Source organism: Myotis brandtii, unplaced genomic scaffold, assembly GCF_000412655.1.
Source record: "Myotis brandtii unplaced genomic scaffold, ASM41265v1 scaffold182, whole genome shotgun sequence".
Taxonomy (NCBI): domain Eukaryota; kingdom Metazoa; phylum Chordata; class Mammalia; order Chiroptera; family Vespertilionidae; genus Myotis; species Myotis brandtii.
In genome coordinates, this window is record NW_005356751.1 from 2,081,271 (window position 1) to 2,105,026 (window position 23,756).

Here is a 23,756-nt window from a genome sequence, read left to right on the forward strand (position 1 = left end):
AGCCTGGGTGAGGGGCTGATGGCTGTTTTCAGGCTGGCCATACCCCCTTTAGGGTAGGGGGTCCCCACTGGGGTGCCTGGCCAGTCTGGGTGAGGGGCTGAGTGCCGTTTTCAGGCTGGCCAAGCCCCCCGGCGTCGAAAGCTCCCAGCCTCTCCTTTTTTCTTTTTCTTTTTTATTCTGGGATTTATTTACCTTCTATAATTGAAACTTTGTAACCTTCAGGGGAGCTCAGAGCTGGCCAGGGTGGGTCGGGAAGCTTGGCTTCCTCCATTGCCAGGGGCAACTCAAGCCTCCTGCTCGCTCCAGCTCCGTGGCCATGGCCACCATCTTGGTTGGGTTAATTTGCATATAGTTGCTCTGATTGGCTGGTGGGCATGGCTTAAGGCATAGCGAAGGTATGGTCAATTTGCATGTTTGTCTTTTATTAGTGTAGACTAGTGGCCCAGTGCATGAATTCGTGCACCTGAAAGGAACTGTGGGCCATGAGGCTGCAGAGGGCACAGAGGTGGGTCTCGGCCCATCCTCCACACCACCGCCTGGCCCCTCCTGCCGCAGGCCCCGGTCCCCTCTCTGCCAGCAGCCCTGCTCCACTGCTGCCGCTCCCATGCGCTGACAGCACCAGCCTCACTCGCACCCGCTAATGGCGTGGAGTGATTGGGGCTGGTGCCAGCAACAGGTGCAAGTGGCGGCTGCTGCTCCGATTGCCCCTCAGGAGCAGGGGTAGGTGGAGAAGCCCTCAGGGGAGATCAGGGCTGCCAGCTACCACTCGCACCCGCTGATGGCGCCAAGCGATTGGGACCAGCACTGGGCAATCGGAACCAGCGCCGGGTGCCAGCAGTGAGTGCAAGCGGCCGCTCCGGCGCCAGCTGCAGGTGCGAGCGCCAAGTGGAACCACAGAGCACAAGAACAAACAATTTTCAGTAACCACCAGAGGCTTGTCCTAATGACAGCGACCGGTGCCCCGCCTTGGTTTGGCACCCCTGCTCACCTGCTCCACCATCCCACCATGCCCAACACCCACCATGTTCCACACATGCCCCCTGGTGGTCAGCGCACATCATAGCGACCGGTTGTTCAGTTGTTCCGGTTGTTCTGCTGTTTGGTCTATTTGCAAATTAGCCTTTTATTATATAGGACTAGTGGCCTGGTGCACAAAATTTGTGCACATTAAAAGGGAATTAATTAGAGGAAATATTTTAATATTGCTATTTGCCCTTTCTCTATAATAGTGTCAGAGATGAAACAAAATTAGTAAAATGTATATAAAAATGTCCCTCCTATCAGAGTCTGGGGCATGCCATGGGACCCAGAGTCAAGTCCCCGCCCACCCGCACGTGCTTTGAAATCGCAGGAGACCCAGACCCGGCCGGACCCACCTCCGTCAAGCTCCTCTGGGCGGGGGGCACACCCTCAGGTCCCCCGGCCTGGCGCTGGGTGGGGGAGCAGAGTCTCAGGTCCCCATCAAGCCCCGACAGGCAGGGGGTGCAGCCTCAGGTCCCCCAGCACAGCCTCAGGTGCCCTGGCATGGTGCTGGGGTAGGGGGCATGGCCTGAGGTCCCCCGGCCTGGTGCTGGGGCGGGGGGTGTGGCCTGAGGTTCCCCATCAAGCCTGGCCGGGCGGGGGGTGAGGCCTGAGGTCCCCCATCAAGCCCCACCAAGTGGGGGGCACGGCCTGAGGTCCCCTGCTCCAGCCAGGTGCCACGTAGCCTCAGGTCCCTGCTGATCGGTCGGTAGGTGACTGCGTCCTGACCAATCTGCATATTATCCTATTATTACATAGATATTTTATCTATGTTATCTCAAGGCAAGGATGTTTTTATTATCTCCATGTTACTGGCAAGGAAACTGAAGTCTCAGAGTGGTGTTGTAACTTGCCCCAAATCTCACAGTATGGATCAGAGCTCTAAAGTGAATTATTCCCTATAATGATACAACCATAATGCCATAAAAACTGTAACGAGAAAAAAACTTTAACAAGGCTGATGATGTCTTACTTCCAAATTCCAACTGGTCACAGATCATTTGAGCCTTTTTCAAATGTCACTTATTAAGGATTCACCCATCGCCTCTTTGCAAGCTACCCTGCCTTACAGAAATTTTGATTATTTTATTGGAATTCTCATGCCTGGCCAAAATCTCCCACGTTCTCTGTTCTACCCATTCTCTGAGAAGCCATTTCTATGTGCTTGCCTTTCTGCTTGCTTCTTTTCCTCCAGCTGGGACACCAGCCTCCATATCTAATCTGTGTTTGCTCTTCTGAGTCTCCAAACATATCTCTTTATTACCCCTGAAGCCTCCCCTGTTTACATATCTCAGCTTCAGAGCCCTCCTTGAGTGCTGCCTCACTGTCACATGGTCTTTCCTTGGTGTCTACATCAGACATTCAAGCCACCAAACATGTGACTCTCCTACGCAGCTTGATCGCTTCTACTATATCACAAGAACATCATTTGAGCTCCTTCTTTGGAACTGTTTTCAGAAATCTGTGGAACCTTATTTTTACAACCTTAGTAAACTACTGGTTCAAGATGGTGGATAAAGCACAGGCAACAGCCTTTATTTGTCACCCCCAAATCTCCAGAATAGATAGAAAAGGTATTTTTAAAATCCACAACTGAACTATAAACCAAGAATGAACGTCCTCCTTGGGCCAGAAATCCTGGAAGTATAAAAACTTGCTGGGACTAACCTGATAAAGGAAACAAATAAAAGTACATATAGGCAAGAAGAGCATCCCTACAAAGACAGAACCCCGGAAAGCTCCATACCTGAAGAACGCGGATTTATAAGGGCGGGAGAGAACCAAGGCAACAGCAGATTTGGTGAACTGGCTTCAGGAGTTCCTGTACATCTTTCCCCTTACCAAGCAGCAGCTAACTTGGGGCTCTGCCCAAAGAAGCCACTGGCATAGAGAGCTGGAGCTGGAGATACAGTGTACACCCAAGCCCAGAAGCCCAACTGCTAAGATATTCTGACAAGTGAGGGTATGTTCCCTTCCTCACTCTTCCTGGAAAAGATTGAAGTATAACCTGTAGCAAAATATCCTGCCTCTTCTCATCCTCCTCCAAAAGGTGAGTAAACAGAAGCAGCCAGCTAACTAAGGAAATTCCAGCCACAAAAGTGAGCACATAAGTAAGACCAAACATTTGTTTAATGCCAACACCACCAAAGGGAGTCACAAACTATAAGCAAATGGAAGAGTTATGTACCTGAGGAAAGAGATGTGCTGATGCATCAAAACCGGACTGGAGCATATGCTGAATTAATAGCCTCAGAGATACCAGCAGATGTTGCATCCATAAAAAAAAAAGAACAGATAATAGACATCAATATTTTTGACATAAAATCTCACTGGAAGGACTGAAAAACTAAATAACAGTTGAAGAGCTGGGAAATTCAATCAAGGAATTGTATCAGAATGCAGCACAATAAGATAGATGGGAAATACGGAAAACAGGTAAGAAACATAAAGGATGGACCCATAAGACCCAACATTTGTCTAATCAATATTGTAATAAAACTAGTGAGCATGGAGGGGAGGCAATATTTAAACAAAGATTAGCCAAGAATATCCTAGAACTGAAGAGGACTGCCTGAATTTTCAGAGTATAAAAGTCACAGCCAGTGTGACCAATTCTTTCATCCACAGACTTGATTTGGGAAGTAGCAAATGGTCATTTGAAGCCAAGTGTGGCAGAAAAGATGGATGATCAAATTCAGTTCTTATTGGCAATGAGATGTAAGGTAAATACGATGTAAATTTAAAATATTTTTGCAAGGCTCAAATTAGTTCTGAAGATACCTGCCTCTATATCTACTGTTAGTACCTACGTAGGCAGTTTAGCTAACAGAATTTTCTATTTTCTCAAAACTTCCTCTAGTTTCCTTGTATGGGAGGACATGTATGCTATTTTCCTAGCATAGAAATACACGATCAAACTAAAAGCCAGAGACCAATGCCTCTCCCATATCTTCCCTCAGACTCCCAACCCTACTTACAGTTCCACCAGTAGATAGTAATATTTCCCAGCATGAAACCAGCTTCTTGAGTCTCATTACTCTCAGCCGCCTATTCATTCCTCCTTACTCATTCTGACCTCCAAGCATTTACAAAGTCCCTCCTCTACTCACCATAAAAATCCCAACCACATTTCAAAGCCCAGGTCAAGTCCCACCTTTCACACAAAGCCTTGTTTGGCCACATCTCAATGCTAATATTTCTTTGGATTTGTCAACAGTATCATGCTTATTAGTGTGGTTTTTTTTCTTCTATTAGACTACAGGCTCTCATAGAGCTGAGAGTGCTAAACATTTCTTTTGTGCCCCCAAAGAACTGCTCCAGGCACCTATTAAAATGAAAATATCCCGGTGAGGGAGAACAAGTTGAAAGTTTAGCCCCAGAGACTATTTTGGTGAGGCAATTGCCTCTGACTGGGAAGAAGAAAGTGGGTAGATAGGAAATGTGAGGAAATGATATAGAAAAGGAACCAGGGGTGAGGAGGGGCACTCAAGGCTAATGTCAACTGTTCCACAATTCTGTTCAGGCCACCTCAGCATCTCACATGATAAAGGGTCATAGAATGACTAACCTCCAGGCCACCAACAGACCACCTTATTCCTCAGAGTACCCAGGAGAGGTAAAGTGACCTAACCAAAAGCACACAGTCTACAGTGGCCCCTGAGGACACTGCTACAGTCCAAAGACTGCTTCTTCCAGTGACTTCCAGGACTGCCCTTATTACCTATGCTCTTGTTGTATTGAACTCTATGTGCTAGCTACTCCCATAAGGCCCCAATATGCTTTAACTCATTTCCTACTCACAGTTACCAGGTCAAGAAACACTATTATGGCCCTGACCAGTGTGGTTCAGTTGGTTGGGGGTCGTCCCCTGTACCAAGAGGTTGCTTGTTCAATTCCCAGTCAGGACACATACCTAGGTTGCAGGCTCGATCCCCCTTAGGGAATGTGCAAGAGGCAGCCCCTTGATGTTCTGCTCTCAGATCTTTCTCTTTCTCTCCCTCTCCCTTCCTCTCTCTCTGTAAATCAATCATATAACAAAAACACTACTATGTTCCCCATTTTTCTGATGAAGAAATTGAAGTAGAGCTGTAGCAATGCATGCACAGGGAGAGATGCAGAAGCCCCTTTGAGTTTCCCGTCAGTCCTCTTCTCATTCTCCCTCAGCCTGCAATGCCTTTCCCTTAACTTGATACCTTGTAAAATAATGCTTCTCCTTCTAGGACTGCTCATTATGTTAACAGACAGGAACCAGGCTGGAAGCGGGTCTGTCTCAGGCTGGCTGGTAGTGTGAGGGTTCTAGACTTCGTGCAGGAAAGATTTCACGGCATGACTTCAGGTGATGTTTCAGGTGATGTTGAGTGTATGTCTATTAAAGCTTGGGACAGTGAAATAGGAAGGCCTAAGATAGAAGCAATGGGAGAGGGACTAGGCAGGGTTGCTTTGGCTCTAGAAATGTCATAGGAAAGAAATGAGCCTAGGTGGCGCTGCTCTGGCTCACTGGAAAGACAGAGAAAAGGGGGCTTTGGGGAAAAGTTCAGGGGGTTAGCCTGGGATAAGCTGCTGCTGCCCATTACTCCCCTTCTTGCAAGTCTGATGGGGACCCTTAGAATTTAGGAGATGCATGCCTAAGAGGGAAGAAAGGTGTGGGTGTGCTCCTGGGATACATGTCCTGGGTCTTTTGTCTTAAAGGTTGGGAGTTTAGGGGCTTTATGCGGATGTGCCAAAATGAGATTTATTCCCTTAACTTCACCTGTCATTGGGTGTGGTTGGCACAAATGGCACAAACTAGATTTCTGCTATCTCCCTGAGTAGGGTGATTTAAGCTACTTAGCCTCTGGTTGAGGAGAAGTGTAAACCATTTGCTCTTAAGTGTCCTTGGTTTAGGGAAGACAGGATTTTGTGATTTATTAGATGGCTGTAAACTGCTTGGCCCTTTAACTATCTGCCTCAGTTTCCCTAACCCACTTGTCCTGGCTTACTAGCCTGTCTCAAGCCATACCCAACTTTCCCAGGATAATAATTTTCTCCTCTCTTCCCATGGTTGTTTTATGCCTCTACAACCTCATTCTGTTCATTGCTAAATTGCTAGAGCATGAAATAGTGGTTAGGACATTGAAGATATTCATTTTGGGAGTGAATACAGAGGTCTGCACATGTATGTACTCTCAATGAGATGGGACCCTCCATGGCAGAAGCCCAGAGATCCAACGAGCCTTAATGCCCACTGAGGGCTAAACTGTGGCCACGGAGACTGTCAGTGTAAGGTAGGCCACAGATGGGACTTCAGGTTATCAGGCATGCCCCTTACTCTCCCCTTAAATCTTTCTCATTGGTTCCATTGGCTGCATAATCTATCACCTTATTAAATCTTCACCCATATTCAGGGTCCAGTTGAAATGTAAAATGCCCAAAGAAAATTCCATTCACTTATAAACTGGACACCATACTTCACTGGTCACTGAAGGTGGTTTTGATATAGAAAGAGCCTCTGGGGCATTGGGAATCTGATGTGGAAGATAAAGAAAGGAACTTAACCCAAATTGTTCATTTAAAGTGGGTGGATGGGTCTTAGGGGATCCAGAACCCAGAATTATATTCAAAGCATTGCACTTGATTTCTGAGTGTATCTCTCCAGGGTGCTGTTCCGTGGCTTTCATTAGATTCTCAGAATGGGTCCAAGGCTCTAGAGCAGTGGTTCTCAACCTTCCTAATGCCACAACCTTTTAATACAGTTCTTCATGTTGTGGTGACCCCCAACCATAAAATTATTTTTGTTGCTACTTCATAACTGTAATTTTGCTACTGTTATGAATCATAATGTAAATATCTGATATGCAGGATGTATTTTCATTGGCACAAATTGAACATAATTAAAGCATAGTGATTAATCACAAAAACAGTATGTAATTATATATGTGTTTTCCGATGGTCCTAGGGGACCCCTGTGAAAGGGTCGTTCGACCCCCAAAGGGGTCGCGACCCACAGGTTGAGAACCGCTGCTCTAGAGAGAATGAGAAGAGCTTGAGAAAATGGCCAAAGTTAGCTGTTTGCACCCCAGGTTCCCTGCTATCCCAGGTTAGCTCTGGGACTGGGGCCCAGAGGCACTGGGTGTAGAAAGAGACAATGGATGAAGATGAAGCAGGGCAAAAGTACTGGGGAGTTTCTGGAGGGGAAAATAAGATAAAGGGTAAGAATGTTGGACATCAGGCACAGAGCTAGAAGAGCTCATATGGCCCAACCCCCTTGTTTTATAGATAAAGGAGGTCCAGAGAGGTTAAATAAGCCTAGCACTTGGGGTCAGCCTTTGGCTGCCTTGCCAGAGATTGGCCTTGCTCTAGGCCATCTCTGTGGCCTCACAGCTTGTTCATTAAACAACAGATAAGCTCGCCAGAAAAGGGCAGAAATGCTGCTCTTATCTGACTGTTTGGGTGGTGGAGAGGGGCTGCTGCATTGCTGAAAGCTGGCAGCTGGAATCACAGAATAAGGAAACATTCCTCTTGGATTATGTGAATGCGTCATTCTTTAATGACCCCAGCCCTAAAAAAAAACTTAACCTGCTAACCTTGTTCACTTGCCAACATTTACTGAGCATTTACAGGTTCCAGGCACTCATGGTAGCCTCCATAGGGGCTACAGATCAACGAGGTGTCTTTGCCCTGGAGGAATTTATGGTGTGGTAATGATGAAGACATCCCATTGCAGAGGCAGCTGAGTGTGTTCCCTATAGGACTGGTTTGTTATAGCCCTTACAAAATGAAAGTGAGCCGAAAACAAGGCCTCTTGGGATCTCAGCATGATAAAATCTTGGACACCAAGGCTCAGGAATGACTCTGGATCTTACCACAAGCAAGAGGTTTAGTGGCCTCTCAGGCTGGTGGCATCAGGGATGCCCTAAGCAGCCCCACTTGGGGACCTGTCATTGTTTCCAGTGTCACAGAGTCATATCATTCCATGTGCCACAGAGACCGTAAGCCTGAGGAACGACAGCAAGCACTGGTACAGAACTCTGAAACTTTCACTTTAATCCATACCTCAGTGTCCTGAGGTAGAATTCACTTGTCAGCCAGGGCTCAAGGAGGCTTGGGAAGTGAATGAGGTCACATAGCTGGCTGGTTAGCCACAAGCTGAGACTTGAACTCAAGCCCCTGGCCCCAAATCCTGCTCCTGTGACACTGTCACTTCTGCATTTTCCCTCAGGTTAAAAGCCAAAATTGGACTGAAAAATCCTTCTGTCTTATCTGTTTCACAATGAGACAACACATTAGGTCTTGCAAAATTGAACTGAAAGTGAAGGGGTGGGAGCTCTTCCTGAAAGTATTCAGAAGTGACCTCTGAAAATAGTTCACTATTCACTGACCCAGAAAACCCCACGAAATCATACAAATCAAAAGGTTCAAATCTTCATGTTCACTTTAAGAACACTTGCGAAAATTCCCAGGACATCAAGGGTATACATATCCAAAAAGCCACCAAGTATCTGAAGGATGTCACTCTACAGAAGCAATGTGTACCATTCTGTCATTACAATGGTGGAGTTGGTAGGTGTGCCCAGGCCAAATAGTGGGGCTGGACACAGGGTTGGAGGAAAAAGAGTACTGAATTTTTGCTGCACATGCTTAAAAATGCTGAGAGCAATGCTGACTTAAGGGGTTAGATGTTGATTCTCTGGTCATTGAGCACATCCAGCTGAACAAAGCTCCCAAGATTCAGCATAGAACTTACAGAGCATGGGTGGGTTAATCCACCCATGAGCTCTCTCTGCCACACTGAGATGATTGTTACTGAAAAAGAGCAGATTGTCCCTAAACCAGAAGAGGAGTTGCACAGAAGAAAAAAGATATCCCAGAAAATACTAAAGAAACAAAAACTTATAGCCCAGGAGTAAATTCAACATAAAATACCAAAATAAAAAAAGTGAAGGGGTGGGAAATCTCTTAGAGAAATGACTTGCTACAGGAATGATACCCAGCCTTGCCCTTTCTGCCTCCTCGACAAGATAGGCTCAGGGTGGGTGTCATGCAGCCCCTACACAACAGCATCTGAGGGCCCCCTGGTAGAACTCTGGTCCCACAATCTTCTGCACCCCCACCCCTTAACTCATGTCCTGAAAGACTTTAAGTGATCAAGGTCTAGAAGACTTTTCATTGATAATTTGTTTTATACTTTAAAGCAAACTCTCATTGGAGAGGATATCAAATACCATCAGAGGACAATGGATTAGGTATCTGAGGGACAAGAAGGCACCCTTAAAGGGGCAAAAATGAAAGCTTTTATAGGCCAGCCAGGCCTGCTGGTGGCTGGCCAGTAAGCTATTGCAAAGAAAAGTTCCACAAACATGCATTGAAGTCGTGAGACCTCAAAGATGAGTACAAAAGTCCCAGCCCTGCCTGATGCCCAAGAGCTCTGGGTCTGCATGCTCATGTGAAATGTGGGTTTTGGCAGCTTGTACATTTACCTGTGAGGGTAACTTGCCTTTTATGCACTGTCAATAGTCTTCCCTATGTGGTTGGAATGCTAGTGGCTGAGGTCATCTAGCAGGGCCTCGAGAAGTCCACACCAACCACACAACGTTGATCCCTCCAGGTTTCCTTTTTTGATTCCTATATGTCGCCTGCTTCAGAATAAGAAAATTCCAGTGACTCAGTTGGACGCTTTCCAGGAAGAATGACTAGAACCTCCAGTGTCAGGACCCCAGTGCCAGGGCATGGAAACCAGATTGTAGAATGTACACAAGGGTAAACTTTTCCCACTTTTAAGTGACCACTGAAACTGATCTTACTTGCCTGGACCTCATGTAGTTGGTTCATTTTTCAAGGAAGAGAACTATACTATTAGAACAGTAGTTCTCAACCTTCTGGCCCTTTAAATACAGTTCCTCATGTTGTGACCCAACCATAAAATTATTTTCGTTGCTACTTCATAACTGTAATGTTGCTACTGTTATGAATCGTAATGTAAATACCTGACATGCAGGATGGTCTTAGGCGACCCGTGAAAGGGTCGTTCAACCGCCAAAGGGGTCGTGACCCACAGGTTGAGAACCGCTGTATTAGAAGATCTTGAAGTGTCTTTCAACTTCGGGTAACCCATGTTTCCTCGGTGTAGCAGTTCATGGGCAGCTCTGCCTGTCATCCTAAGAGTCCTGGTACATAACACCTTCCTTGGAACTTATGCCTCTCGTTCCTGAATCTATCACCTTATTCAGTCAGGGTCCTTAGTAAATGTTTAATGAAACTCTCCAGGACTCTGAGTTATAGAGTGACTTAACAGTTGGGGGGAAAAAAAGAATATCCCACATCAAACGGAAAGTAAGGAGGGGTATTTATATCAGGTAAAAGAAGGCTCAGGGAAGGAAGATACAGACCTTTCCCAGGAGACCTGTGGGCAGAACCAGCTAAGCTGGGGGGATATGAGAAGAACTCCCAGGTAGGATGTCTGTGGGTCAGTGAGGAGTCAGAGTCTGGGTACAGAGAGCCAAGAAATAAGGCTCGATGAGGATGAATTTTGAAGCCTGTAATCGACTGGAAGCACAGAGTTTTTAGCAGAGGATTGATGTGATAAAAAAAAAAAAACTGAGTTGAAAAACTATCTGGCGATGGTGTGCAGAATGAACTGAAAGGGAAGTCCTGAGAGGAAAGGGGTCAGGGAGTTACAATAGAAAGTGAAATCTGGACAAAGGCAGAAACAATGCAAACTCAGGCAACAGGTTTGTAGCAACCATGTACCAAGGTCTGGATGCTGTTCTAGGAGTAGGATACGGGCTTGAAGGAGACAGACATGTATCCCGTGCTTTGAGGAACTCGCCTTTTAGTGAGTTAATTAATGCCCCACTTATATGTAAGGGATTTGAGGAAACATACAAAAATACATTTAATTCCAAAGGATAAATATAAATGATTTTATTATCCTGAAAACATCTCTTTAGATAAAACAGTATGGATGGCTGATCTTATAGTCACTCAGAGTTAGCTTATGGCCTGGCACCAAAGCCTGGCTAAGCAAAGGCATTTCAGATAAGACACAACTAGGTCTAAGTGCAGTTCCTTGAGTCATGTCAATTGATTTAGATACTAAGTAAAGGCTGTGAATGGGCTGGGGTCTAGATTGGGCCCACGGAGAGATGTTTTGTTTGGCATCATGCCTGATACTTTGAGAAGAGGGCTATGCTCTATAATGTGCTACAAGTCTGTTCACCTCACTTGTGTCACCTGTGTAGCCCTTGAGGGCATCAGATCTTGGGACTTCTCAGAGTGGAGGGTCCACCAAGAATCCCCAATAGATTTTTAAAAAAATATTTTTATTGATTTCAGAGAGGAAGGAAGAGGGAGAGAATCATTGATTGGCTGCCTCCTGCACGCCCCAACTGGGGATCGAGACTGCAACCCTGGTACATATCCTGACTGGGAATCAAACCCGAGACCTCCTGGTTCATAGGTTAATGCTCAACCACTGAGCTATGCCAGTTGGGCCCCAACAGATTTTCACAAAGGCTTTTAAAAACAGTTGGATTAGAGAGTTGAAGCTAACTTTTGGCAAGAATCTAGAAAGCAGATGTGAATTTGACTTCAATTGACCCCTAAGAATATGCTTTGATCATAAACCAAGCAGATGGTAGGGTTAAGGTCCATTATAAAAATTAGGATATTGACCCAGGAGTAAAGGAAGTTCAGGAAAGTTCCTTGAGTCAACGACAATACATTTTTATGGAATATCCTTAGAACTTTGGGACTGGGCGTGGTTAGATTGGGATGAGGGATGTGGGTAGGAAAGTTAAGGGGTAAGTGAAAACAAGATTTTGAAGTTGAATGACTACGAAACCAATGTATAAAAAGGTTGAAGTGAGACGAGTTTAGGAGGGAGTTGATGAATTTGATATTAGACATAAGTGTGGAATGATGGTGAGACATCTAAGTGGTGATGTTCACTAGGCATTTGGAGCTTCAGATATGGAGCTAAAGAGAGAGGACAGGGCCAAGAAGGAAATAGCAGTAAGAACTGGAGTCAGAAAAAGTAATGAGTTCTCAGAGTGTGAAGCAAAGCACTTAGTCTGGGGTCCACAGGGCACAGAGGAATAAGAAGGAACAATGGGAGAAAAGGAAACGCCTATCACAGTAAGTGTAAACAAAAGGATTCAAGAAGGAGGAATGGCGAAAGGGGTCCAATGGCACAGGGTGAGATCAAGAACAACAAAGATGAAGGTAAAAAGGAGTGGACTGGGCAGTAGGAAGGTCATATGTAACCTCTGAGTAATTGGTATTATGAGTGTAGTTGAAGCAAATGCCAGGAGTTTTAAAAAGAGGAAATGGTTGAAAAGGAAATGGAAACAGTTGACCCCCTCCTTAAAGCCCTTCAGTGTTTCTTCATTTCTCTTAGGACAAATTCTATTATCTTTAATGTGCCTACAAAGGCTTTGCACAGGTGTTCCCTATCACTATCTCCATCCCCAGTAAACCCCACTCCCCCACTCTCTGAGCCCGGCGTCACCAGCCTTCTTTCTGTTCTTTGCTGATCATTCTTTCTGCTTAGAATCATGCTCATTCTCCCCCACTCTTATCCCTCCAGGCCCTCAGCCCCACTCAGCAGCCCCTCCCTGGGACAGGATACTCTCCAGCCTGGGAAACTGTTCAATAAGAATCTGTACCTCCGCCCCCAAGATCTGGTCAGCCCTGGGTGGCTGAGGTCATCTGTCTGTCTCCTAACAGCAGCCCCAGGAGGCAACCCTCTGTGGATACCCAAATCAGAAGATGCAGCAGGTGGCTGAGTCTCGTTTCTCTGGGAGTGGGGACATAAAGAAGGACAAACCAGGTGTGCTGGAGAGAATGAGAGGGAAGGCAGGCTTGACATCCAAGGTGGTCAGGTCATCTCCCTGCTGGACAGGTGGGCCCCATTCTGCAAGGTAGGATTTAGAAGTGTCTGGCCAGGTTAGGCAGCACTTCTGCAAGGTTGGAGCCTGCCTCGCTAATCTGCAGAGGGTCAGGCCTATATCAGGTCACCTGGGAGCCCCTCTTGGCACTGTGGGTCCATGGTGTGTCCTGATTCCAAGGTCACCAGGACATACAGGATCTGCTATCTCTCTAAGGGCCTTTGGCCCACTCAGACTGGGGACTCTGGGTATAGCACTAGCATTTCCTTGCCCTGAGGTTGGTGAGGCATTAGGTGAAGGTGTTAGGATACCTGCAGCTCCATGCAGCACAGGAGCACAGGTCTGGTTCATTAGGTGGCCAGAGCCCCTACTTGGTGCCAGGATCACTGTGGGATGCCCCAGCAAGTGGAGAGCAGAGACCACCCTGCAAATAAATGCCTGTGTGTGTGTATAAATTATATATATACATATGCATGGAGGTGAGGGGAGAGTATTTCTGGCACCCAAGACATGTAAGCAACCTCTATGAAGTTCTGGTACCACCATTCAAAGGCCTCTGTGTAACTGTCTGTGTGGCCTATCAGAATGTCCTACCAAACAGGAAAACCAATACACAAGGAGAAGACAATCTTTTTTCTGAGGTCTATAAAGCTTATTCCTTTAAAGGGAGTCATTCTGAATAGACTAGGAATGAACATAAATGATTAAAAAGTCCCTGAATATAGAAACCGAATGAATCCCATAATAGGCAACAAAATGGCATGATTAAAAGCATGGACTCTGGCCCCGCCAGTGTGACTCAGTGATTGAGCGTCTACCTATGAACCAGGAGGTTGATTCTGGTCAGGGCATATGCCAGGGATATGGGCTCAATCCTCAGTGAGGGCATGCAGGAAGCAGCTGATCAATGATTCTCTCTCATCATTGATGTTTCTATCTCTCTCTGTCCCTTCCAGAGAGAGAGAGAGCATGGGCTCTAGAGACAGACTATATGAACACCAATCTCAGTTCTGCCACAAACAAGTTGGGTGCCCTAGGACTATGCCTCAGTTTCATCACCTGTAAAATGGGGATCCTCATACTTAGCTCTTATGACTGTAGTGAGGATGAATGGCTTAATATTTGTAAAGTGCCTGACATATGGCAAAATGCTTTGTTAGCATTAAAAAAAAATTCTCATCCTGCCCTGGTTGAGTAGCTAAATTGGTTAGAGCATAGTCCTGATACACCAAGGTTATGGGTTCGATCTCTGGTCAGGGCACATACAAGAGGCAACCAATGAATAACTGAAACAACAAATTGATGCCTCTCTCTCTCCCTCCCTCCCTCTCCTTCTCTACCTAAAAGATCAATTTAAAAAACCTTAGCCTGTCAGGTCTTTAAACAGTACTTTCTGAGTCATCTTGATGAACTTTTTAGGAAGATGAGAAACTGAGCTTCTTAGCCCCACTAAAAGTTTAGACATCAAGGCAATCCTCACCTCACACGATAATGTGGGATTGTAAAAGCGACCATGCAAGCTGAAACTGCGCCAAAGCTCTCTTCAAAACCAAGAGAGAAAAATCACTGCTGTGACCCTCCACATTTTTGTTGAAACATTAAAAACTCTTACTGTAGGCTTTAAATGTTTAGGAAAATGAAAAAAAAGTAAAACTAATATTTAATACACTGTAATTTAAAACATTAGAAACACTGCAATTCTTAAAGAGTTTTCTTTGTTTGTTTAAAAAGCACACCTATCAAGAGTATTTGAAAAGGTCATGACTTCTTTGTATAACTTAGGATACCAAGGGAGCATACCTTGGTGAACACCTCGGTGAACTGCCATACTCCTTTATAAATTTGCATCAGCTTCCAATATTTTATCCCTTGTGTTTTCAATGTTGTGAAATATCTGAGAGTTCCTTCAATGTGAAGTTTTCTGCCAGCATCACTTCCTCTGTGACATCATCCTCCTTTTTGTCACAATCACTTTCTCCACTTATGCTTTTAACACTGGTTTCAGGTTTCATCAATATGAATAGAAATCTGGAGGGTCCTGCTAGAAAGTCACAGGAGCTTACTCAGAATATCAAATTCCATTCTGGAAATTAAAAACCAAAAAACTCAACCTGTGCAAAGCAGCGCCTACTCATTAACAAAGGAACCAGATAGTTACAGAAACATTGCTAAATTCCAATCTCAACTTTACACACACACACACACACACACACACACACACACACACACACATTTTAACTTTTCAATACATGTACAGGTATTTTTAGTGCCTTGCACTTAACCGTTAATGATTATTTAAAAAGTGGGAAAATAGACTGAATCAAGCAATTGAATGCAGTTGCTAGAAATGGGTCTTTGGTTGGATGATTAAGATCTCATGGATCTTGGGAGAATTATAAGTACACAGTCTTTAAGAATGTGATAAGAGGTCTGGATTCTTTCCCTCTGAAAAGGGCAGATGAGCAGATACAGCATTTTATGCAGCATTTCAGGGAGTTCACAGAGCCCCTGAAATCCAATTAGAAGCCCTGGCTAAGAATCTAGCACCTTATTACTAGATAAAACCCAGCCAAAATCTGTTTCAGAGCCATTACAAGTCCTGGAAACTTCAGGCACTTTCTAAAGGAAGGTAAACCTTCAAATAGTCATCAGGCCCCGGGAAACTGCATTGAATGGTTGCTCTTTCCTCCCCCTACAAATCTATTCAATCTAGGTATCTTCAACAAATCAGCATCTCTGAAACTCTCTCTTGAGAGTATAGGTATTAGGAAGCCTTATTGTAAAGACAGACTCAACATTATGTTGTTGAAAAACAGAACCAGCAAATCAAACTGAAAATCGTCTTACACAGGAGGTTAGCTGCTGTGAGCAGCAAGGTTGCTGAGTGGCACCTGAGCCTATTGCTGGTGGCATTCTACTCTGTCTGTCCTTTCTATTCTTCCTCCTTCCCATTCCTGTTCTTTTTCCTCTCCTTTATTCTCCCTCTCCCATTCTTCTTTCCTATTACCTTGGACACTGGCCCCACAGGCATTGCTTAATTCAGCCTGTGATGCAAAAGGTTTTAAGCCTCACTTGTCCTGAGTGAGTCAACTTGAATTCAATATACAATCTAATGGGGGGCTCTGAGAATGCCTCACTGATGACCAAGAAACACATTCTTGCTAGAGAAGCTTATTCTTTAGGGAAAGCAATTTTGAGCAAGGAAGGGTGTTTGGGGATTGCTTTTTTTTAAAAAAAAAAAATGATTTGGCTGCAAGGGGAAAAGATTGCCTATACAAAATCTGCTGATGAAGTCACAGAATGACTCCACCTCTGGAATGAGCTTCATTTTCTTGTATTTTGGTAAGAAATCTGGCTCTCAATTGGGAATTCAGTCACTCTATCCACTCAAGGGCAAAATGATAAGGTTCTATCAGACCAAGCGTCTAAATGAACCTGAGACTATCAAGGTCAAAAATGCTGCATGTCAAGCCAAAAGATCTCTCTTGGGCTTGCTTGTTTTGACTTGTACCCACAGGTCAAATTTGTCTTGTCTAAGTGTCCAATCGCGTTATAAAACAAAGTGCAGCTCTCTGCAATACAGCATCTTCTCAAGGGACAGGAGTCCTAGCTATACCTCTTGGGGGATTCTCTAATTTTTCGGCCCCTTTGATTTCCACAGGACTTTAACGTGCCTCCCTTGAGATCGAGGATCACAGTATGATTTTGGAAATGCTGAACCCAGTGCATTATAACATTACCAGCGTAGTAGTGCCTGAAGCCGTTCCTGTTGCCACCATGCCCATCCTGCTGCTCACCGGCTTTCTCTTTTTGGTCTGGAATTATGAGGACACATCCTCAATCCCAGGTAAGTTATCATTTAGTTTTGTATCTAAGATTATTTACTTGGGCTTCTGGTCCATGAGGATAAAGAAAATTTTGTAAAAGACACAGAGCAAACCTGGGGAGATGGCTGAACACCACAGCAACATTGGCAAATGAAGAGTCGGGTGAAAATTTTTATATCAATTATCTGTACATTTTAAATGAAAGCATTTTAAAATATATTAGATAATACCTTCTACTCTGTGGTTATCTCTGGTAAGGCAGACTTGGCACAAACCCTTTAAGGTAAGTTTGAGACTGGGAGGAGCAAGGTAAAAATTCAGGGGTTTTTGTTGTTGTTTATTTGTTGAATTCAAATTCATACCAATTTTGCTCTGAAGGTGGAAAAGTCTCTGGAATGCCTTCTGTACTCCTTTCCTTCTCCTTTCCACTCTGCTTCATCCAGGCCTTCTCCATGCCGTCCCTTAACGCCTCTCTCATTTTCTTTTGTTCTGAAGGGGAGTGGGTGATAATGGTACCACTGTAAGGACTGGATGAGGCTGGGCAGTTGAAAGAATGGGGACCACTACAATTCCCTTTGAACGTCACACCCTGATAGATTTTTCAATAAGATCTGTGGGTCAATCAAAAGTACAGTATAATATAAATAACCAGGTAAATTCAATAGAAACCCCCACCATTCCATCACCATCAGATTAATTCAGAATGAATCAGAAGTATCAGACTAGTTCTTTAGTTTTCAGTGAAAATTCCTTGTGGCAGGCATCTGCCCCAATTCCATAAGCTATACAGTAAGACTGTATTTCAGGAGCATAGTCATTACACACTTCCAAGCATGGGGGTGCCTCAACACAGAGTAATTTAGAGCCGGAGTATGGGGCTGGTGCAAAGTGCCCTGTGTCTGGATTCTTTAAGAATTTCCAGAGAACTGCCTGTCTCTCTGTCTAATTCAGCCTGGTACTTCAGGTTACTTCAATGCCCAATTTAACAGAACATTTAATTTTGTTCTCTACTCCCTGATGGGGTCTGAGGGAAGATTCTTCCATGGTCTTTAACTTGAAATCCTTTCTCACTGAACTTCTTCCCCAGTGGGCTCCCAGGTCAGATTCCAGGAATAGTAGAGGTGAGGTGGGTGCATTTAAACTAGCCCCCCCCCCTACACACACACAGATATTTATGCTGCAGGTGGTGGAGAACTCCCTCAGCCCCTTGAGTGAGGAGGTCAGTATAGGGCAGTGATGGCGAACCTTTTGAGCTCGGCGTGTCAGCATTTTGAAAAACCCTAACTTAACTCTGGTGCCGTGTCACATATAGAAATTTTTTTGCTAGTTGCAACCATAGTAAACAAAGACTTATATTTTTGATATTTATCTTAAATATTTAAATGGCATTTAGCAAAGAAAAATCAACCAAAAAAATGAGTTCGAGTGTCACCTGACACACGTGTTATAAGTTCACCATCACTGGTCTAGGGGGCAAGCATGAGAAGTGGCATCCCTGGAGCTATGGGTCAGGAGCCTCAGTGGCCGCCCACTCTGCCCCCTGCTGTGGGCTGGGGACACCATGCTGCCATACACTGACAGGTCACATAATGCTGTGGCTCTCAGCCACACCGGAAGTGGGGGCCCCATGCTGATATTTGAAAAAAAATTTCCCCAAGTGATTTTTCCTGAGCAGCCAGGGTGGAGAGCCACAGATATAAGCTCACCACCTTCATTTGACAGAAGGGGACACTGAGCCCCAGAGAGGCAATCTGTTTTGACAAGAATGAGAAACCATGAAGTTCAACCTCCCCATTTTACAGGTGAGAGAGAAATGGCCTGTCAGATGCCCAGCTGCATGGAAAGTGAAAGCACAGGTGTGGCGGGGCAACTGGAAGTCCTGCTTCCCACGTGGCTGCTCATTTTGCTAGCCAGGGAGCTTCTAGGCCCAGGCTTTCCCTTTGCAAATGTGAGGTCTGCTCAGACTCTGAGATCCCATGTTCCTCGTTAGGAAAGGAAAAGTGAGGAAATTGGCCTTGCTGGGGTAGTTCCAACCAATACTTCTAAACTCCTTTGGCCAGTTCCCTCTCATCACTGGTCTCTGGGTTCTCAATTTTATAGGTTTGGGGAAGCTCAGGGTCAGCGAAAGCCAAAGAGGCTTAAGAAGGTGCAATGATTCAAAGCCCTTAAGTTTAAGTTATAGTTTACAACAAAGCAACTTCATACCTATTTTCTCTTGTGATCCTCATAGCACTCTGGTGGGGTGGGTGTATTTCTGCCTATTTTGCAGGTAAAGAACCTGAAACTAAAAGAGGGTAGATATTGCATGGCTACTAAGTGATGAAACTTGGACTCAAATCTAAGCTTCTTCGACCCACACGTACTGAGTGTCCCTGCTATATCAGGCTCTGGGAGGTGAGGGAGACAGGGGGGTATAGAGATGATGCACAGGTAGGTGACTCCGTGCCAGGGAGAGCTATGAGAGTCTGGGTGAGGACTTAGGAGCTCTAGAAGCTTCAGTTCTAGGGAAATGCCACGAGTTCACTGATCTCTGTGCAGGATTCACAGTTCCTGGCACCTGGCAGCTCTTCCTTCCCCCAAAACACACAGCCATTCCCCAAACTGGCACATGAGTCTTCTCCCCCAGAGCCTCTCTCTGCTCTGGGCACCAGGTCCCCAGAGGGGACATGGGGGAAAGGACACAGCAATATATTCTCTTTTCTCCCCTAAGAAAATATTTTATGGAATAGAGCACAGATAAATATCCAGAGGGGACATGGGGGAAAGGACACAGCACTAAGAAAATATTTTATGGAATAGAGCACAGATAAATATGTCATCACGCTCCAGGACAAAAAATAGAATGTTAGCAGAGTCCCCAAAAATGGCTCTTGTGTCTTTTCAATCATACCCTCTCTCCCCACAGAGGTAAATGTGCTTCTGTTAGGTGACAATTACTTCCTGCTTTTTTACAGTTTTACCACCTAATTTCACATCCCCAATCAATATAGTTTAGTGCTGCCTGATTTTAAATGTTTTAGCAATGGAATCCTACATTACTTGCTTTTCTATTTTGCTTCTTTTGCTTAGTTTTATACTTGTAAGATTCATCCTGGTGGTGGCCTGCAGCTGCAGCTCATATGGGCTGTAGTTACACAAACATCTTATATTTAATTACTGTTTCTACTGTTGAAAGACATTTGGGGTGTCTCCAGTTTGGGGCTATTGTGAATAGTGCTGCTGGGAACATCCGTGTGTGCAGGTTTCTCTAGGGCAGCAGTTCTCAACCTGTGGGTCGCGACCATCGGAAAACACATATAGCATATCAAATATTTACATTATGATTCATAACAGTAGCAAAATTACAGTTATGAAGTAGCAACAAAAATAATTTTATGGTTGGGGGTCACAACATGAGGAACTATATTAAAGGGTCGCAGCATTAGGAAGGTTGAGAACCACTGCTCTAGGGTGTATACCTAGTGTGAAATACCTTTCACACAACAGCTTCTTGATTAGATAGCAGGCAAGAGGCCCAGTTGTTGGCTTCACAAAGGCTGTCTCTATACTAAATTGCAGTCAAGCATTTACTGCTCCTCTTAGGGCAGTGATGGCGAACCTTTTGAGCTCGGCGTGTCAGCATTTTGAAAAACCCTAACTTAACTCTGGTGCCGTGTCACATATAGAAATTTTTTGATATTTGCAACCATAGTAAAACAAAGACTTATATTTTTGATATTTATTTTATATATTTAAATGCCATTTAACAAAGAAAAATCAACCAAAAAAAATGAGTTCGCGTGTCACCTCTGACAAGCGTGTCATAGGTTCGCCATCACTGGCTTAGATGAAAACAGTTCCTGTATCTGCTGCCTGCCTAGATAAGCTTCTCCAAAACCAAGAGAGCAGCTTAATATGTGGCTGCAACCAGAATATTTCCCTAATGTCCTACTGAAGTTTCTCCCCTCCTAAAGCATTCTTCTCTCCAGCTGGAAGGTGTAAGATATGTGTGTAAATGAAAGGATCATATTGTGTTATAATTGCTTGATTTTGCACTTTTTCTTCACATAGTCTCCTCTCCTGCCCAGGACTCTGCTGAGGACCTACTTACACTTATCATCCCATCTCTAGTCCCTAATTTGGAGCTAGTGTCTACACATAGTTGGGTCTCAGCGTTTATTGGATGAATTAAGCTGACCTATGAATGATCACTAAGGACCCAACACTCTGATTCTCTTCTGGTTAGAACACTCAGGTTTCCAACCTAAGTAAAGTTCATTGCAATCTCCCTTTTGCGTAGACACAGCTCTGCACTGGCATCTTTTATATTTGAATGGTGGTTCCCAAACTTTTAGATAAAAAATGTTTCTCATGAGCCTAGGACAGTGGTCGGCAAACTGCGGCTCACGAGCCACAAGTGGCTCTTTGGCCCCTTGAGTGTGGCTCTTCCACAAAATACCGACTTCTGCGCATGGGCCACGAAGTTTCAATCGCACTGTACTTTTAAAAATTCATTCAGAAAACATTTATGGATCATCTACAATGTTTCAAGTTGTAACTATCCAGGAAAGTATTTTGTTGTTATACATATTTCAATTGATAGCAGGTTAGTATATCTCATGACATCTTTAAGGAAATACATATTCAATTAAACTTGCTTATTTAAATCTTTTTAAGAACTTAAGGAAATTATTTTATATAAAGTCAGTTATCTACTTATAGTGTTATTAGTATAAAAGATTAAGAACCCTTTGAAAATGTTTTTCTTCTATAGATGTGAACGAAGTTCTTCATGTTAAAAAACAAACAAACAAAAAACAGCTAACAGTCTTGCCCACATTAATGCAACTCTTGCATAGTTAAGAACTTTGCCAAATTTGGAACTAAACATCTAATTTAGATTACTTAAGAAAAAGCTTAGATTATCTAGATTATTATTACACAACTACTGCCCATAAAGTGAGAGTAATGCCTCACACAGTTGTGCACGTTTTGCTTTATAACTATTTCACTAACAGAATGGACTTAAAGGAGAAGATTTAGAAAACTAATACATACTTTATAAATAAATTCCTAAAATCTTGCCTAGAAGCCTTTGTCTAACTTTTCATCACCACTGATAAATTCAAGCTACCAAGTTTGATATGTGATATAAGCAAGGAGAAAATTCCTTAGCTGTTCTCTGAATTCCTGTCTTCAAAATCCTGCCTTTGTCTGCCCTAGAGGGGGGTAGCTCAGTTGGTTGGAGCATCTTCCCAGTCAGGGCATATACAAGAATCAACCAATGAATGCATAAATACATGGAACAATAAATCAGTGTTTCTCTCTCTCTCCTTTCATCTTTCTCTAAAATCAATAAATTAAATGATTTTTTATAAATTCTGCCTATGTCTGCATAAGCAAGGATGAAAGTGGCTGAGTAAAACCACATTGAAGGACTAAAACTCCGGTCTAAAAACTGATCAGACTCACTGCCCACTTAAAGTTTTAGGTTTATTTTGCCTAATGAGATTTAGCTTAAGATTCTTTTCTTAAACTTAGTCCTTTTTGAAGGAAAAAGGATGAATATTATTTGTTTAGACATTACCTTTGCAAACCATGTTTTTCTTAGTTTAAAAAGTTACACCATAAAATTTTTTTCAAAGTTTATACCAAAACTACAACCTAATTCTGATCCACCCATTAGGTCAACTGGGGGATTTAAATCAAAAGTTTTCAGACAAAACTAGGTAGTCAAACAGATCTGTCAGTTTGTCACTTTCCCTGGGGTCTATGCTTATAACTGACAGACTGATTAACTTGTATTTGAAACTCACTGACACCATTTAACATGGCAAGAAAACAGTAGACACATGCCCTCGTTCATTCTGCATGAAATGATTGAGACCAAATGGAACTAGTATGGTGTGGACAATGAATTCCTTTTTACTTATGAAGGGGTAAAGAAATTCTAGTTAAGCTTACTGGTTTATTTTATTTTTTTTTAATTTTTAGTGATTCACAGATATACATCAGGAGATGTAAAAAAAACACTTAGGTATAAAAGAACAAGAACAGCAGTAGAAAAGCAGTCTCTCTTTTTGGCGTAACTGGAATGCTGACTGTGACTTGATGGTTTTCCTAGGTCCTGGCTATTGTATGGGAATTGGGCCCCTCATCTCCCACTTCAGGTTCCTGTGGATGGGGATTGGCAGTGCCTGCAACTACTACAACAAGATGTACGGAGAGTTCATGAGAGTCTGGGTATGTGGAGAGGAAACACTCATTATCAGCAAGTAAGTCTATTAATAATCAGAGACCCATTTTTAAAGTCAAAGCTGGGCTTTTTCCTATTCAAAAAACAAACTTACTTATTTTGATATCTTGCTATCTTTGCTCCTGAGGCTATGGTTTTACTAGTACAGTGAAAGTGAGATATTTCTAGGTAAAAAATCTAACATTGCAAACCAGTGGAACAAACAATGAATGGGCTTTGCCTGAAGCCAGTGCTACATAGATAAAGAACTCTGGAAAGCTGGGAAAGTATTCACAATCTCTCTAATCAGTGAATGTGGAGAATATAGATGGTCTGTTTTCAACAAAACATATTTTAGAGAGCGGCATTATCTTTTCTGCTTTCCTAAGCATGCCTGAGACAAAAATCTGTCAGGACCAGTTTGCTAGGGTGTTTGTAATAACAGGCTAGTGGGCATCGCTAGAAGGGTAACAGTGCATAAAGAAGCCATCCATCTGATGCTATCCTATTTATGACTGCATGCCGGTGTCCCAGCTGAGTGATCTTATTAAATAAAGCAGGAACACTATTGCCTATCAGAAGAAATGATGCCCCCCACTGTCATATTTTCTAGATAACTTCAGCAGGTTGAATTCACTCCAGGGTTAATCAAATATGCATTGATTGTATAGAATTAGCTTTGTGAAATACCAGTTTTCTTATTTAGTAACTAGAGGCCCAGTGCATGAATTCATTCATGCACAGGTGGGGTCCCTTGGGGCGAGCTCGCGCCCCCAGCCTCACAGCCCCACAGCCCTGCCTGGCACCTCACCTTGGCCTGGCACCGCGCCC

General features: G+C 43.8%; 1 protein-coding gene across 1 annotated transcript in view; it reads left to right on the plus strand.

The window, feature by feature from the left end:
* Positions 1 to 23,756, plus strand: part of LOC102253564 (aromatase) — a 71,869-nt gene that overhangs the window by 21,477 nt on the left and 26,636 nt on the right. The window contains exons 2-3 of the mRNA XM_005863934.2: positions 16,546 to 16,731; positions 22,815 to 22,965. Coding sequence (XP_005863996.1) covers positions 16,584 to 16,731; positions 22,815 to 22,965 — 299 coding nt within the window. The 5' untranslated portion in view covers positions 16,546 to 16,583. The remainder of the gene's footprint in view (positions 1 to 16,545; positions 16,732 to 22,814; positions 22,966 to 23,756) is intronic.